The sequence below is a fragment of the Octopus sinensis genome, linkage group LG4, assembly GCF_006345805.1.
Source record: "Octopus sinensis linkage group LG4, ASM634580v1, whole genome shotgun sequence".
NCBI lineage: Eukaryota > Metazoa > Mollusca > Cephalopoda > Octopoda > Octopodidae > Octopus > Octopus sinensis.
In genome coordinates, this window is record NC_043000.1 from 73,290,055 (window position 1) to 73,305,675 (window position 15,621).

The following is a 15,621-nucleotide window of genomic DNA, read 5'->3' on the forward strand; positions in this document are numbered from 1 at the left end:
TACATTAGTTATAAATTGAATAGTGTTCACTTCCGGATTCTCTCACCCTGTGAAAGTTTCTAGTTCAAATCACACGTGTCTCGAGATGTGCCGAAGATTTTCTATTTTGGATATATTTGGAGTACTTAGGTGTGCTCGGGACTTGGTACTTGCTTTTTCCATGGGTATGAGTAAGTATTTCACTTATATCTCACGTATTTATCGCTGAAGAGGGGAAAATTCTTATGAATTGACCCCGATATTGGGACCAAGTAGAAATGAAAAATTGCAGCAGAGACAATAAAGGCATTCAAGGTTAAGACATGGAAGACTTTAGGGTTAAGCTGGACTCCAAATTTACATCAGTCACCTGCTACAATAATCAACTCTCTGTCACTTGTCATCAACTAGTTTGCAAAAAGAATTTTTAAAAATTGGTCCTTCTGATTATCTACCAGCCCAATTTGTGGAGTATAGGCAGAAAAAATATATATATTGTAGACTAGTCTCAGCTTCACTATCCTGTCACACACTCTGGCTTCAATTACTATATCTACCCATCTTTCTATCAAAAGTTTGCCTACACCCATCCCATCACTACCACCCACTTCTGTTCTTTGCCCATGTGAGGTTCCCCTCCATCTTACCTCTTGCACACATCACACATCTAGACACCTTCACTTCTACTAAAAGTGGTAGCCCTAAAGTTATACACTTAGAAAGAAGAGTGGGAAGACAGTTGGGGGACTATCATCAGCACCTGAAAAGAAGATTTGTGAAAACACTCACCAGCGAGTACAGGACTTTTGTACATGGCTAATTTATTCAATAAATATCAATTTCCTCAGTACCACAAACCATCTAAGGCAAGAGCCAGCAAAGAGAAACAAGGAAAGATTGGGTAGATTTCAGGCAAGCCAGAAGAAAAAAGAAGAAGGAAGGTGAAAGGGGGTTATATAGCAAAGATTGATATGTATATTTGTAACCATACACACATATGTATACATCCTCCATTTATGAATACACACATTTACACATGTACATGTATGCAACTCACATACCATACATGTATGTAAACATGTGGTGGATAAAGGGAATACATCCAAATATTGTATTTAATAATAGAGAAGGAAGAGGTGAGTTGCCAGAAGAGTAAATTCATGTTTTTTCAATCAGCTATGCTAGCAGGGGAAGGGGTAGATACGGGTTAGAAAGGTGGTGCAGGCTACTGTGAACTCTACATGACTCTATTGAAATTATTATTTAGACTTTATAAAATAATTTTTGTGATTTTTTATTGTAACTTTTAAATACAATTAATGCTACTAGAAATTTGAAATCTATAAAAATATTTTAGCAAATATGTACAAAATGTGGTTAATCTCTATAGTAATATATCACATGAAAATTTTAAAACAAGTGGGAGAAATGAAATCTACACCTTGCATGGCTTCTGCCATTAGCTGTGATTAAGAAAGGAAATGTAAAAACTTTGACAAAAGAAGTTACATATTTACAACAGAAAATAAACAGTCTAGTTTCAGCCAAATGATTAATATCATGGAAAACTACCTCCAGATATGTGTGATGGGGTGAAGGCATGTGGCTTAGTGGTTAGGATATTTGGCTCATGATAGTAAGGTCATGAGTTCAATTCCCAGTGATGCATTGTGTCCTTGAGCAAGACACTTTATCTTACATTGCTCCAGTCCATTCAGCTGCAAAAATGAGTAACACCTGTATTTCAAAGGCCAACCTTGTCATGCTGTGTCACACTGAATCTGGGTAAGAACTACATTAAGGGTATATGTGTCTGTGGAATGCTCAGTCACATGCATGTTAATTTCACAAGCAGACTGTTCCATTGATTGGATCAACTGGAACCCTTGTTTTTGTAACTGATAAAGTGCCAGATATATATATATATATATACAGTGTGTCCTAAAATTAAGGCAATCAAATTTTTTCAATTTTGTCAAAGCAAAACACAATTATGACACTGCTACATTTATTCGATATGACCACCTCTGTTTCAAATCACAGCCTTAAGTCTAGGTGTGAATGCTTCACATGCAGCATGCAGCTGTTCTTGCAGAATCAAAGCCCATTCCTGGAGAAGTTTTGCTTTCAGAGCATTGAGTGAAGCATGAGGAGTGTTCAAGACCCTCATCTACAAAATAGACCAAACAGAAAAATCCAACAGCTTGAAATCAGGACTTCTTGAGAGCCATTCATCCTTGCCTATGAACAATGGAATGTTTTTCTGAATCTAGTGTTGTGTCTGTTTGGAGCTGTAGGATGGTGCTAAGTTCTGTTGGAGGCTCCAATATGTACTTTGAAAGTGTTCATTCGCTCATAGAAGCAGTTCAGCTTCCAGGATGTCACTAATGTATTGCTAAGTCTTAATTTTAACAACTAAGGGTGCAAAAACAAGAGGAGACCTTCCAATGGCTGTCACAACCACCCAAATCATAACTGACTGTGGATTTTGATGTTGTTTTACAAGTCTACCCTCAACAGAGCCTGATGCACTCCAAAGTTGGTCATTCTGGTAGTTTACTCTCTCATCAGTAAACACCAGGTTGGGCAACGTGCCTTCAGCAATCTGATACAGGATAAGACGACTTCTCTCCAGTCTCATGGCCTTATAAACTTGCATGAGCTCATGACAGTGGATCATCTTGTAGGGGTGGGTCCTGAGATCAGCCTTCAGTACTCAATACAATGATGTTCAGCTTATTTTTGGTGTGGCAGCCAGTTTTCTGATGGGACAATGAAGATTCCACTGCATCTTTTCTCTGGTACTTTTGACAAGCTGAGGGGCCTGCACACTTCTTTTTTGGCCACATCCAGGCCACTCAACGTTCCAGACTATTGTTCAGTTAATTTTAAGCTTTTTCGCTATAGTTATATTATTTTCACCTCTTTTGTGGAGGGTTATGATTGTATTTTGGTCTAAAGCCACTGTCTAATTTATAAATCTGAATTTAGTCTGAAACAAAAAGCAGACACGCTAAGCTTTTATAATGATGTTTAATTTTTATATCTTATCACATTTATTGATAGTTATTAAAGCCTTTTTGCTGAATGACCAGCACAAATGATTCATTTATAGTCATCAAATGTATGTGTTGTACATTAGCTCACTCTCTTCATCAACTCGATGTATGTGTGTGTGTGTGTGTGTGCATATATGTATGTATACACATATATATGTATATACACACACATACACACACACACACATATCTATATACATATATGCATACATATACATATATACATGCATATATATATATATATATATTTATATATATATTAGAAGGTTAGGAGATGATGTACAGGTATTATATATTAGAAGAAATGAGGTACTCAGAAATCTGGATGGTTTTATATTTACAGATATTTATTTGTATGTTACATGTTTTTATAAATCATATATCATATATTAGCACTTTTGTCCACTCTAGTGGAGTCATCAGATTGAACTTTTGCAGGAATTTTGTCTCTTTTTATAGTACTATTGAATGTGTAGGGGTGGAGAGAGATATAAGATAGTACAAGAGAGTGAGGAACGGGAAAAAAGTGAGAGAGAGTGCACGCGTGTGTGTGTGTGTGTGCTTTTGTATCTGAAAGAATTGTTAAAAGAAAAGATATCAACACATTTTTTCTTCTTTCTCTCCTTCTCTCTTTCCTTCTCTTTTCCTTTAACACTTCGGACATTGGTAGAATGTGTCATATAAAACATCTTTTACTCTTAGCATTTTTGAGAAAAACTTACATTTACAAAGTTATTTCAAATTAAAGTTCTCGTATTTCAGTAATTTCAACCAATCAATGACATGTATTCAGCTGAATAAAATTACTGCCGTTGTTTGTCAACAAAAACTATCAGCGGTGTATTTTTCATTTGTCACTGTTATTTATGACATCATTTTTGCGTTTGTACTGGTTTTAAGGTTTTAGGGTTAGGGTTTGGGTTTTAGGGTTAGGGTGTTAGGGTTAGGGTTAGGGTTTTGGGGTTAGAGTTAGAGTTGGGGTTTTAGGGTTAGGGTTAGGGTTTTAGAGTTAGGGTTTTAGGGTTAGGGTTAAGGTTTTAGGGTTAGGGTTGTCATAAATAACAGTGACAAATGAAATATACACCACCGGAAGTTCTTGTTGACAAACAACAGCAGTAATTTTATTCAGCTGAATACATGTCATTGATTGGTTGAAATTACCGAAATAGGACAACTTTAACATGAAATAATTTCGTAAATATAAATTTTTCTCAAAAATGCTAAGAGTAAAAGATGTTTTATATGACATATTCTACCAGTGTCCAAAGTTTGAAAGTGTTTAATTACAAAAAATTATTTTTTAAATCTGTAGGTTAAAAGGTAAAGATCCAAAAATTGGAAGAAAAAGTTACAAGGTTTAAAAATCGAAAAGTTGTGTATTTTTAGCCAATAGCGAGATAGATATTTTCTGCGTTTAGCGGAGTGATGTCAACTTTGCAGCTGTACTCTGTGAAATTTATGGTTTAGTGTCTGTGAAAAGACCTCTTCGTTGTAGGTTTCTAAATAAACAGAAATACCAAATATAATCATGTATCATCTTACTGTTTCTTTTGTCACTTCATTGATTGTATTTTTTTAATTATTTAAAAAAATTTGTTATCTCTATATTATAAATCTGAAATGCGAAAGGTTTGTTTGTTTGTTTGTCTGGTTTTGGCATTGAGAACGGGTTAAAGGCCACTAGATCCCGTCGGATTGACTCCAAAATTTACAGGGACATGTAAAATGAGGTGAGGATGTGAGTGGGCTAGGTCAGAAATCCTCTTTTTTAAAAGGTGTCGTTGCTAGGGCCAAAAACGCACTTCCCATCACTTTCTATATATAACGTTGTTTCACAGCGTCTAACTCCCCTTCACTTTCTCTTTATAACATCGTTTCACAGCGTTCTATATCTCCCCCCTCCCCGCCTTCAACAGCGCTTTCACATCCTCTCTCTCTCTACGTCTGTCTGCATTCATAGACAGAATTATCATCGCCACTACCACGACACAATCATGAGAACAAATATTATGAATCAAATATTTATTGGGTTAATTTATATATGTGTGTGTGTGTTCTATATATAAATATGTATATATAATGTATATATACAAAGTGTATATATCTGTATTTATGTATATTAAACTTTTTAATACTTTTTGATAGTTATATATATTTTTTTAAAAATTATAAATATAAATTAATAATTTTAATTTTAAATTTAAATAATTTAAATTTCTCAGTTTTATATTTTATATATTTTGTACATTATATTTTTATTTTTATGTTTTGGTTTATGTTTTTCACTGTTTGATTTACCTATTAGTGGTTTTATCTCTAATTTAATTTATATATATATATATATAATTTGTATACATTTGTATATATAATGCATGCACACATACACACACACACACACACACTCACACACACTCACACATACACACACACACACATATATATATATATATATATATATATATATATATATATATATATATATATATAATGTGTGCATTATGTGGTCGGTTGAGCTGAAAATATGCACACCTATGTTAAAAGTGCTGGAGAGTTTGCATGACAACTATTTTTTTCCTCAAATGAAAGGTGTGACCTCTAGGACAAAATTCCTCATCTTATAAAATGTAGCCCCAGTAGACCCGAATGAAATCGGGTTATATTAACCAAAATGTGAAAAGGGGTCTAAATGGGGCTGGAAGGGGATTAAAATTTACAGGAGCGGGTGTTTAGGAATATCAAACTAAAAAATTTGTGCCAGCCTTTTAATCGTCAATGTGTTGCCGTCCATGATGAAGAAGTTTTGAATGCTTGCCATGGTGAGTCTACTGTCGTGAGAAAGAATCACTTCAAAACTTGGTGTTTAGGAATTTTCTTTTACATCAAGTTCAAAATTTTACGCCAGCCGTTAAACTGTCAATACGTTGCTGTCTGTCGTTAAGAAATGCCAGCCATGGTGACTCTACTATCCTCAGATTCTATCCCTTCAAACTTTGGTTTCCAATATTCTATTATTTTTATTCAGCTCATGAGTTCGTCTGTCCCTTTTAAATGTTATTGTTTTGCTGTCTGCCTTGAAGCAGACCTTTCCGTTGTCACTGCCTGATATTTATGATTGATTTTTCAAGATATTTTATTTCTCAACTTACTCATGATCTTTTGTTGTTTATAAAAGGGAGAGAGATAGATAAAGATAGAGAGTAAGAGAAAGCGAGGGAGAGTCCGAGAGAAAAGAAAAGTAAGAGAGTGGGAAAGTGAGAGAGAAACAAAGAGGGAGAATCATCATCATTGTTTAATGTCCGTTTTCCATGCTAGCACGGGTTGGACAGTTTGACCAGGTCTGGGAAGCCAGGAGGCTGCACCAGGCTCCAGTCTGATCTGGCAGTGTTTCTACAGCTGGATGCCCTTCCTAACGCCAACCACTCTGTGAGTGTAGTGGCTGCTTTTTTCGTGCTGCTGGCACAGGTGCCAGGGGGGTTGGCAGCGGCCACGATCGGTTGATGCTTTTTACGTGCCACCGGCACAGAAGCCAGTCAAGGCGGTGCTGCCATCGGCCACTTTCGGATGGTGCTTTTTATGTGCTGAAAGGAAACAACAGAAAGTAACAACCACACTCTTACCCGTGCGTAGAGCGGGTCACCTTAAGCTAGTATTAATATATTTGTCTGAATGTGTTTCCTTTATACGTATTTCAGTATTATGTATACCTGTCATGTCTTTGTGTGTGAAAAGGGGGCATCTGTCTCCAAAAGCTTTAAAGTTGAGTAACATTTTTGTGTTTGGATTTGTAAACTACGATAAGAATAACACTGGTCAACAAAGAATTTATCCCAAGAAAAAGAATATCTGTATCTTATATGTTTTTGCATGCAGAATTAAAAAAATAATGCCAAGCTATCTGTATTAAGTTCATGTATTCCATTCACCTTCATAATGCCAATCGGAAACAACTTTTGCTTTATATGAAAAATATGTAAAATATTAAGAAAAATATCTATAATAAAATTCTAATTGATAACTACAAACTTTTGTTAAAACAAAACATGTGGGTGAAGTAAATCTCATAGTGTGAAGAATCAACACAAGCAGGTGAAACACAACACAATGTGCAGTTGTCATAGTAACAATCTGTTAATACCTTGCTGTCGGTTGATTGGTTAAAATTACCCAAATTTCCCAACTTTAATTCTAAATAACATCAAATTCTTTAATTTACGAGATAAAGTAATTGGTTGATTGTAATCAAAATTCAGAGTTGCATTAATACACTAAAATTGAAAGCAATCAGAGCAAATTAAAGGGGGCTCATTTTGCAAATGAGAAAGACTAGATCCAATGCATGGCTGAGTGGTTAGGGGTATTCGGCCCATATTCATAAAGTCACAAGTATGATTTCCTGTGGCGAGCTGTGTTTTTGAGCAAGGTACACCTTGTTGCAGTCTACTCAGCTGGTAAAAATGAGATGCAGCCTTGTCACATTCTGTGTGAAGCTGAATCTCCTTATGGTATGCATGTTTGTGGAGTTCTCAGCCACTTGCGAGATAGTTTTATCCTCGTGGGGTAATGAAAGGTGAAAGTGACATCCAATATTTGCTGTGTTTATGTATCTATAACTTCTCTTTGGATCAATGTATCTACAGTCTCTCTCACTTCCTCTGTGTCCCTCCTCTCTTCCGCTTATAATTTAGCAATGTGTGTATGTATCTATGTATCAACTTTACTTTCGATCTATGTATCTACTTTTCTTGCAATGTGATAAGCATTTAAAAATACAAAGCGAACACCATCACCAATTACTATCTCTTTCAGTCTTTTTTCTCTCACTCTCTTCCTCCCTCACTCTCTCTCTCTCTTTCTCTCTTACTTCCTTTCTGAAACATTTAAAAACACAAATGAACCCGTCACCCCTGTCTTTCTCTTTCACTCTCTCTCTTTCTCTCTCACTCTATCTTTTCCCTCTTACTCTCTCTCTCTTTCTCTTTCATTCTCTCTTTCTCTCTTACTTCCTCTCTGTCCTTCTCTCTCTCTCTCGCTTCTTTGAAGTGTGACACACCACAGGTATGGACAAAAGCAAACAAAACTAAGCGTATTGATATTATTGATATCTTAATAGCGAATGTATATGTTAAAATGGTAAAACATTCTGTGAAATACATTTTATTTTTTATGTCTTAACATTTTCAGGAAACACTCTAATCGAGCATTTGAATGATAAAATCCATCAGTATACAACAAAGACCCCCATGCTAGGTTTATTCTACAACAAACCAAATATATTCAGTTCTGGCTTCGTTCTCACTTACAAAACTATTCCTAGAGGTAACTAGTTTTCTTTCTGACAATTCTACTCTAAAAATTTTAGTAATTTTTCTTATTTAAAGCAAGAAATAAGCCACCCATGATGATTTCATGTCTTCAAAAGTTGGTGAGATTGTTGTTGATAGTCATCTCAAACTTCTGCAGGTTGATGATATTAAAACATGTACAAGGGAGGTGGGGGAAAAGTAGAGTTTGGAGGAGGGTGAGGTGAGGGGGCAAGGATGATGAGAAAGATTAGCAAGTTCAATTGATAATCTTGAGCATAAATATCAGGTTTAAAAAAATAAAGTACTGGAGTCAGTTCATTCGACTAAAATTCTTCAAGGCAGTACCCCAGCATGCTCACTATGATTGAAACAAGTAAAAGAAAAGACAAAAGATAATATATACAGATAGAGAGGAAATACATGTATATGTGTATATCATCAACATAGTTTCATTAGCTACAATATAATTTATACTTTTATTTGCTTAAATGACTTTCATTAAACAAAGACTATTAAGATATAAGTATTTTGTTATTACAGGATTGATATTCTCAATTTATTTCTGGTAAAGAAAACTTGTCCAGAAAATAAAGTATACAAATATCCTGGAATTAAGGATCAGTTTATGATATCAACAGCTAGTGGAACTGATTACAAGTAAGTAAACAATTTGTACTTTAGTCACTTTTCATTTCATTCTAATTTTCTCAATGATTTGCATCCATTTCTTCATGCTACAATAGACAAAATGATTTCTTAAAGCAAAGAAAGTACTTTGCTTTACTTTACTTGCAAATGATATAAAGCACAGCATGAATCAAACAAGTCACTTAAACTGCCTGAAATCACACACTATTACCAGAGAAAAGAATACAATAGATAATTTAGTTCTATATTCCTTTAAAAGGCTGGATAATCATGACTGAAAACCCATGATCATGGGTCTGTTCCATCAGTGCTGACCAGAGATTAATACAAGAAACAATCACAACAGAACTAGATGACATCATTCGGGAAAATCAAACAGAGACACAGGCATCTTGTGCTGGTCTTGATATCACAAACTTGATTGAGGTAAATAATTCTATTGCAATTTAATTTCCTCGGTCCTTAGCTAATTTTGTGAGATAATGAGTATAACTGATTATTATAATATGCAAATTTGACTGCTTGCAGTTAATCATCTGGAAACGATGGACTTTAGCACATTTACTTACTTGTTTAGAGATTATTTATTTAAAACTATTTTTCTTCAAAATTAAATGTACAACCTTTTATAATTTTGCAAGTACAGGATGGTAAAGGTCATCAAAAGAAATCAGAATAATATTCAAACTTATCTGAAGTTATCTTTCATACCTCATGGGAAAATGAAAAGATGAGTCATCGATTAATAATATATTTTTTGACCCCATTTTTTCTATTTCAATTTAGTTAATCTATTTAATGCATGGATCATTAAAAAGCTAAGTTTCAAGATATAAGATAAAAATTTTCATCTCTGCCAAAATATACAATAAAGATCACAGCACATTTTCATAGGTGATTGAACATATTTTATATTGATTTGGAAGGAAACATATGAAAGTCATAGCAATTGGATTTGAATTCAGGATACTTTAAGCACTAAACTCGATACTGCTGGGGCAGTATCAAGTTTTTCATCAGTTCTCTCTCTTTCTCTCTCTCTCTCTCTCTCTCTCTCTCTCTCTCTCTCTCTCTCTCTCTCTCTCTCTCTCTCTCTCTCTCTCTCTCTCTCTCTCTCTCTCTCTCTCTCTCTCTCTCTCTCTCTCACTCACACACACACACACACTCATACACATAGAGAGGTTTCTGCATAATTTCCGTCTAATGTTATTGTTGTTATAGTTTCACCAGTTCTATTCTGATCAAGCAGAACCTTAATGAAAGGTTTTCCATCATGATCATACTATCTTTTTATGATTATACTAAGGTGATAATGTTTGATTTGAGGGTGATTTAGCTACTGTCTCTATCAGGTTGAATAATTGCACAAAGCTCTTGCATGGGTTTGTAAAATTTCAGTTGATTAGTATCTTTGTATGCTTTGTGTAGTACATTCCTCAATTATATTGTCTAATTTGGAAACAGGAGCCAGTGGTCTCTGTTAATGTTCAGCCATAGATTGACCCTGATTGAGCAGATCTCTAATCAATGCATTCCACCAGTGTCCATCCTGTCTTCTCTTTCAGACAGAGTGTATGAAGGACTACATCATCCTTTGTATGTGTTCCTTTTTTTAAGAATGCAAGACATAATTTAAGGAAGATTTGGCTGCTACTTCTAGCATGCTGGGTGTCCTTAATATATTTCTTAATAAACTATAACACTGGGTGTCCTAGAATATATGTCCTTAATAAACCATAAATTAAACCATAGATTCATCTCTTAAATCCAAATGTCTTATAAGACTGTTCTTTATCATTTATTTAATAAAACAAAATGATATTGAAGGTGACTTTGTAGTTTCTATATCCTTTTCACAGAATATATTATAGTCATGGCTCCCTCCTATACAGAATATATCATATTCATGGCTTTCTAAATTATCCACTGCATTAGACTTTTGGCTGGAGGGTTAATAGTTCATTTCTATTTACCTGTTACACATTGTACAAGGCTGAGACATAACTGTTTCTAGCCTAGTCCATTTTTGTATGAACAGTTACTGAGTAAAAGTGCAGCTTACCATTGTAAAGAATTTTCATTGATTTGAGTTGCTAAACTGAAATCATTGAGTATATTTTGGAGACATCAATAGAGTTAATCATCCACTGATAGCTGAATGTTTTGAAAATATCAAGCTGTTTAGAAAATGTCGAGTTGTATAACAAAAATGCTAAGCAATTAAATTTATTTAAAATTTTCTTTAACTGAGGAATATTGATTTCCTTTAGTTAACCACATGACTAAACTCTGTAAGAGGTGGACTACTGTCAACTAAATCAACCTAAATGATAGTCAATTGTTAGTCAATTCTAAGAATAAAAATCAATGTGAATTTCATCATTGTATGTGGTGCATTCCAGAAGGTTTGAGAATCTTTTAAGAGAGGCAGTCATAGCTGTCCTTACATTGTTGTAATTTTAGTGAATCATTACTATTCATCTAATAAACTGAGCAACTAACTTTTTTTATTCAAGATTGAAGGAGATCGCTCTAAGAGCACTTTGAACATACCCTACTTAACATTGCTTATCACAGCTGACTAGTTTGCAGTATGCAGTCAGGCTGAGAAGACAATTTAGAACCTTATTATGCAATAAAATTTTGTGATAAGGATGGTATAGAGGAGGTCAGAGAAGATGAAAGGTGTGGGAAAGAGAGGGATGCCAGAATATCAGAGCTGGATAAGAAAATTCACAACTCTCCGGATGAAGATCGCAATGTATAAAAAAGCATAGTTTGATATTGATGTGGTAATTTAACATGAAAAATTATTCATGAAGATCTAAACATGAACAAAATTTGTGCAAAGTTTGTTCCCAGGATGTTCAGTGACAAACAGAAAGAAAGGCGCATTGGTGACAACAAGGAGATGATTGACCTCATTACCTCCAATTTTAGAATACTTGCATCTCTGATGACAAAAGCTGGATCTACTATTACTATTCTGGTGATCAAGAACTTGTTAAAGATGGGCATCAAAACTCTACAATTCAGACCTTGCTTCCTTTGACTCACCCGCTCTACAGTCCAGATTTTGCTTCCTGTGACTTTTGATTACTCCCCAAGCTGAAGGAGAACCTCAGGCAGTCATTTTGAAGAAGATGAAGAGAGGCTACGGCATGGGTCTTGGATACCTTCATTTTAAAGGTCTTCCATGGCACCTTCATGAAGTGGTTGGAGTGCTACAGGTGCATTGAAGTCAGGGGAGCTTACTTTGAAGAAGATTAAAGTTTTGCACTTCTTTGAAATAAATGTCTCTCCTGAAAAAATCTCAAAACTTCTGTAATACACCTTGTCTACTTGAGTGTAAAAATATTACATAACTGAATGTCATTAATATTTCAGCTTGCCAGATTATTGCCATTTCACACTTCACACAGATGAATCTTCCTACATTGAATTAGATTTACAGCAACTTGATATTAACAACTCATGTCTGCCAAGTTATCTTGACATGTCAATAAATAATTGTAAGTTGTTACTGTATCTTTTATCTTTTATTTGTTTCATTTATTTGATTATGGCCATGCTGAAGCACTGCTTTGAAAAAATTTAGTCGCACAAATCTACCCCAGGACATATTTTTTTAAAGCCTAGTACTTATTCTATCGGTCTCTTTTGCTAAACCAATTAGTTATAGAGACTAGTTGTCGAGCAGTGGGAGGGATAAGCAGAGACACAAAGACCCACACACGTCTTTCTAGCCTGTACCTTCTTGAGGTGTGGACGGCAATTCTCTTTGCTCCGTTCGCCGTTCACAGAATTTAGCGTTCGTAATACTTTTTTTCGTTCGGCGTTAACAGCCCTTATTGTCTTGTTATTTTCCTTGTCCTGTCTTTTACTGCTTATATTTTGTACTGTCGTTACTGTCCTGGTTTTGTTACCATTTTACCCCTCTGCAAAAAGATCTCAAATTTTATTTGATTTGCTTTTCGCAGGAAGGAAAGTTTCTTATCGAAGATACGTCTCACCTTCACCTTCGAAACATAGAGTAGATGAAACCATGGCGACTGAAGAAGGGGTTTTTTCCTTGTGTTATTTGTCCTGTACTCTTTTTTTGTTGTTTAAGAAAAATGTCCAGTTCCTTGTGTTTGTGTTTATGTTTTCGTTTCTCATTGTGTTCAACGTTTTTTTGGTGTCCTGTACTCATATATGCGTGTATATATACATGTAGAGGTAGGTACGTACATATATGTACATATATATGCATATGTTTTATTTATTAATATATTATATATATATATATATATATATATATATATATACAGGGTGTCCTGAAATTAAGGCAACCGAAGTTTCAGACTTTACTTTCAATAAACGTGATAAAATATGAAAATTATACATCATTGTAAAAGTTTAGTGTGTCTGCTTTTTGTTTCAGACTAAATAAATTCAGATTTATAAATTAGATAATGCCTATAGACTGAAATACAATCACAACCCTCCACAAAGGAGGTGAAAGTAATATAGCTTAAAATTAACTGAACAATAGTCTGGAAAATTGTCAAGAAATTTCAAGAGACTGGTTCCACACTGATCGACCTGGACATAGTCGAAAAGGAAGTGTGCAAACCCCTCAGCTTCTCAAAAGTACCAGAGAAAAGATATGGTGAAATCCTCATCATTCTGTCAGAAAACTGGCTGCCACAGCAAAAATAAGCTGTATTGAGTACTGAAGGAGAATCTCAGGACCCACTCCTACAAGATGATCTACCATTACGTGCTCACATAAGTTTATAAGGCCATGAGACTGAAAAAAAGTCGTCTTATCCTGCATCAGATAGCTGAAGGTATGCTGCCCAACTTAGTATTCACTGATGAAAAGAAATTGGAGATCAAACAGACAGTAAACCACTAGAATGACCAACTTTGGAGTGTATCTTGCTCTGTTGAGTGTAGACTCATAAATCAATGTCCAAATCCAGTCTTATGGTTTGGGAAACTGTGGCAGCCATTGGAAGGTCTCCTCTTGTTTTTGTGCCCTTAGATGTTAAAATGAACACCCAGCAATACATAAGCGACATCTTCGAAGTTGAACTGCATCCATGGGTGAATGGACACTTTCATGGTGCACTTTGAAGCCACCAACAGGACTCAGCACCATCCCACAGCTCCAAACAGACACAACACAGGATTCAGAAAAATATTCCATCGCTCATAGGCAAGAATGTATGGCTCTCAGGAAGCCCCAATCTCAACTTGTTGGATTTTTTTCTTTTGTTCATTTTGGAGATGAGTGTCTTGAGCACTTCTCATACTTTGCTCAAAACTCTGAAAGCAAAATTGCTCCAGGAATGGGCTTTGATTTCACAAGAACAACTGTGTGTTGCATGTGAAACATTCACACCGTTTCTGCCAAGAGGCCACGATATTCTCCATGCTAGCTCTATCTCTTCAGTGTTCTGTAGGGATGGGTAGATAGCGTTTGGATGTTGAGTGTGCCTCTAAGCTTCATCAGGTGTCTAAATGGTTAGGAGAGCCGATACATACAAGAGTCAGTTACTAATAGATACAGTATATTTTTCTTATTCAAGAGGGCATAAGAAGAAAAGGAGCAATACTTAGAGTGTGAGAGGAGTAAAATTTAGTAAAATGGATTAGTTATAGGAAAGGGAAATATGTCATAGATTTCAAGTGTTGCCTTCCAAGATTCATGTTATTTTGTCCAGTGAGGAATAGGTAGGTATATTCGTTCTAAAGATGAGTTTTTTATGAAGGGTAAATTTAGGCAGTGATTCTTATTTTGTTTACATATAAATATATGTTATGTTTGTGTTTACAGTGGTGTTCATTATTTTTTCGATCAACAAGTCTCTGAATCCTTGTGTGCAGTGGTTATGGTCAGTCCTGCAACCTAATTGGTCAGCTATTTTTTGAAAACTATAACACAGTTCCAGTTCATTGATGGTTAACAGATAACACAAAAACAAATCAGATAAATAAATAAGTAAATAAATAAATAAAAAAAATAAATGGATAAAAAACTGTGGCCACTATGGGCAAGTAGGAAAGCAGAATAACATTCAAACTAGATTAAATTGAATTAAATTAAATTAAATTAAGACAAGTAAATAAATAAATAAATGGGTATGTGAGTGAGTACAATAACTAAAGCAATACGACTAAGGGGATATGATCTTAAGGGACAGCGTAAGAAAAAAAAAAATTATTTCAACCATATAGAAATAAAAATAAAAATCTAAAATATATATCTATCAGGGGAATCAGCTATATTGTTAAACATAAAATATAGAAATTGGACAGAGGATTCATTTTTGTTGGTAGGTGTAATAAGGAGGATTTTCTGACAAGGGACAACAAATGGAACGGACCGGATCGATTGCTTGTTTTTCTGAGTTATAGTTCTGTTGTGTCTGGGGAGAGTCATTCTCTTTTAGTGCCTTATTATTTAACACACTCACTGGTAGAATTTCCACTTTTTTTTTCTTATTTCTATTTTCTAAAATTTTTGTTGTGTCTTGCAACCTTTTCAATAGTTTTGATTCTTTCTGTTATTTACACTGCATTTCTTTTTTGTTTGTTTCAGTTATATGGATATGGTTTAAACTACATGTAAACTTGATATAACA

At 34.7% G+C, this 15,621-nt stretch overlaps 1 protein-coding gene across 1 annotated transcript in view; it reads left to right on the plus strand.

Moving 5' to 3' along the window:
* The window catches only part of LOC115210489, a 67,276-nt gene that overhangs the window by 16,728 nt on the left and 34,927 nt on the right, over positions 1-15,621 (plus strand). The window contains exons 5-7 of the mRNA XM_036502145.1: positions 8,220-8,354; positions 8,908-8,998; positions 12,377-12,501. Of these exons, the coding sequence (XP_036358038.1) occupies positions 8,279-8,354; positions 8,908-8,998; positions 12,377-12,501 (292 nt within the window). The 5' untranslated portion in view covers positions 8,220-8,278. The remainder of the gene's footprint in view (positions 1-8,219; positions 8,355-8,907; positions 8,999-12,376; positions 12,502-15,621) is intronic.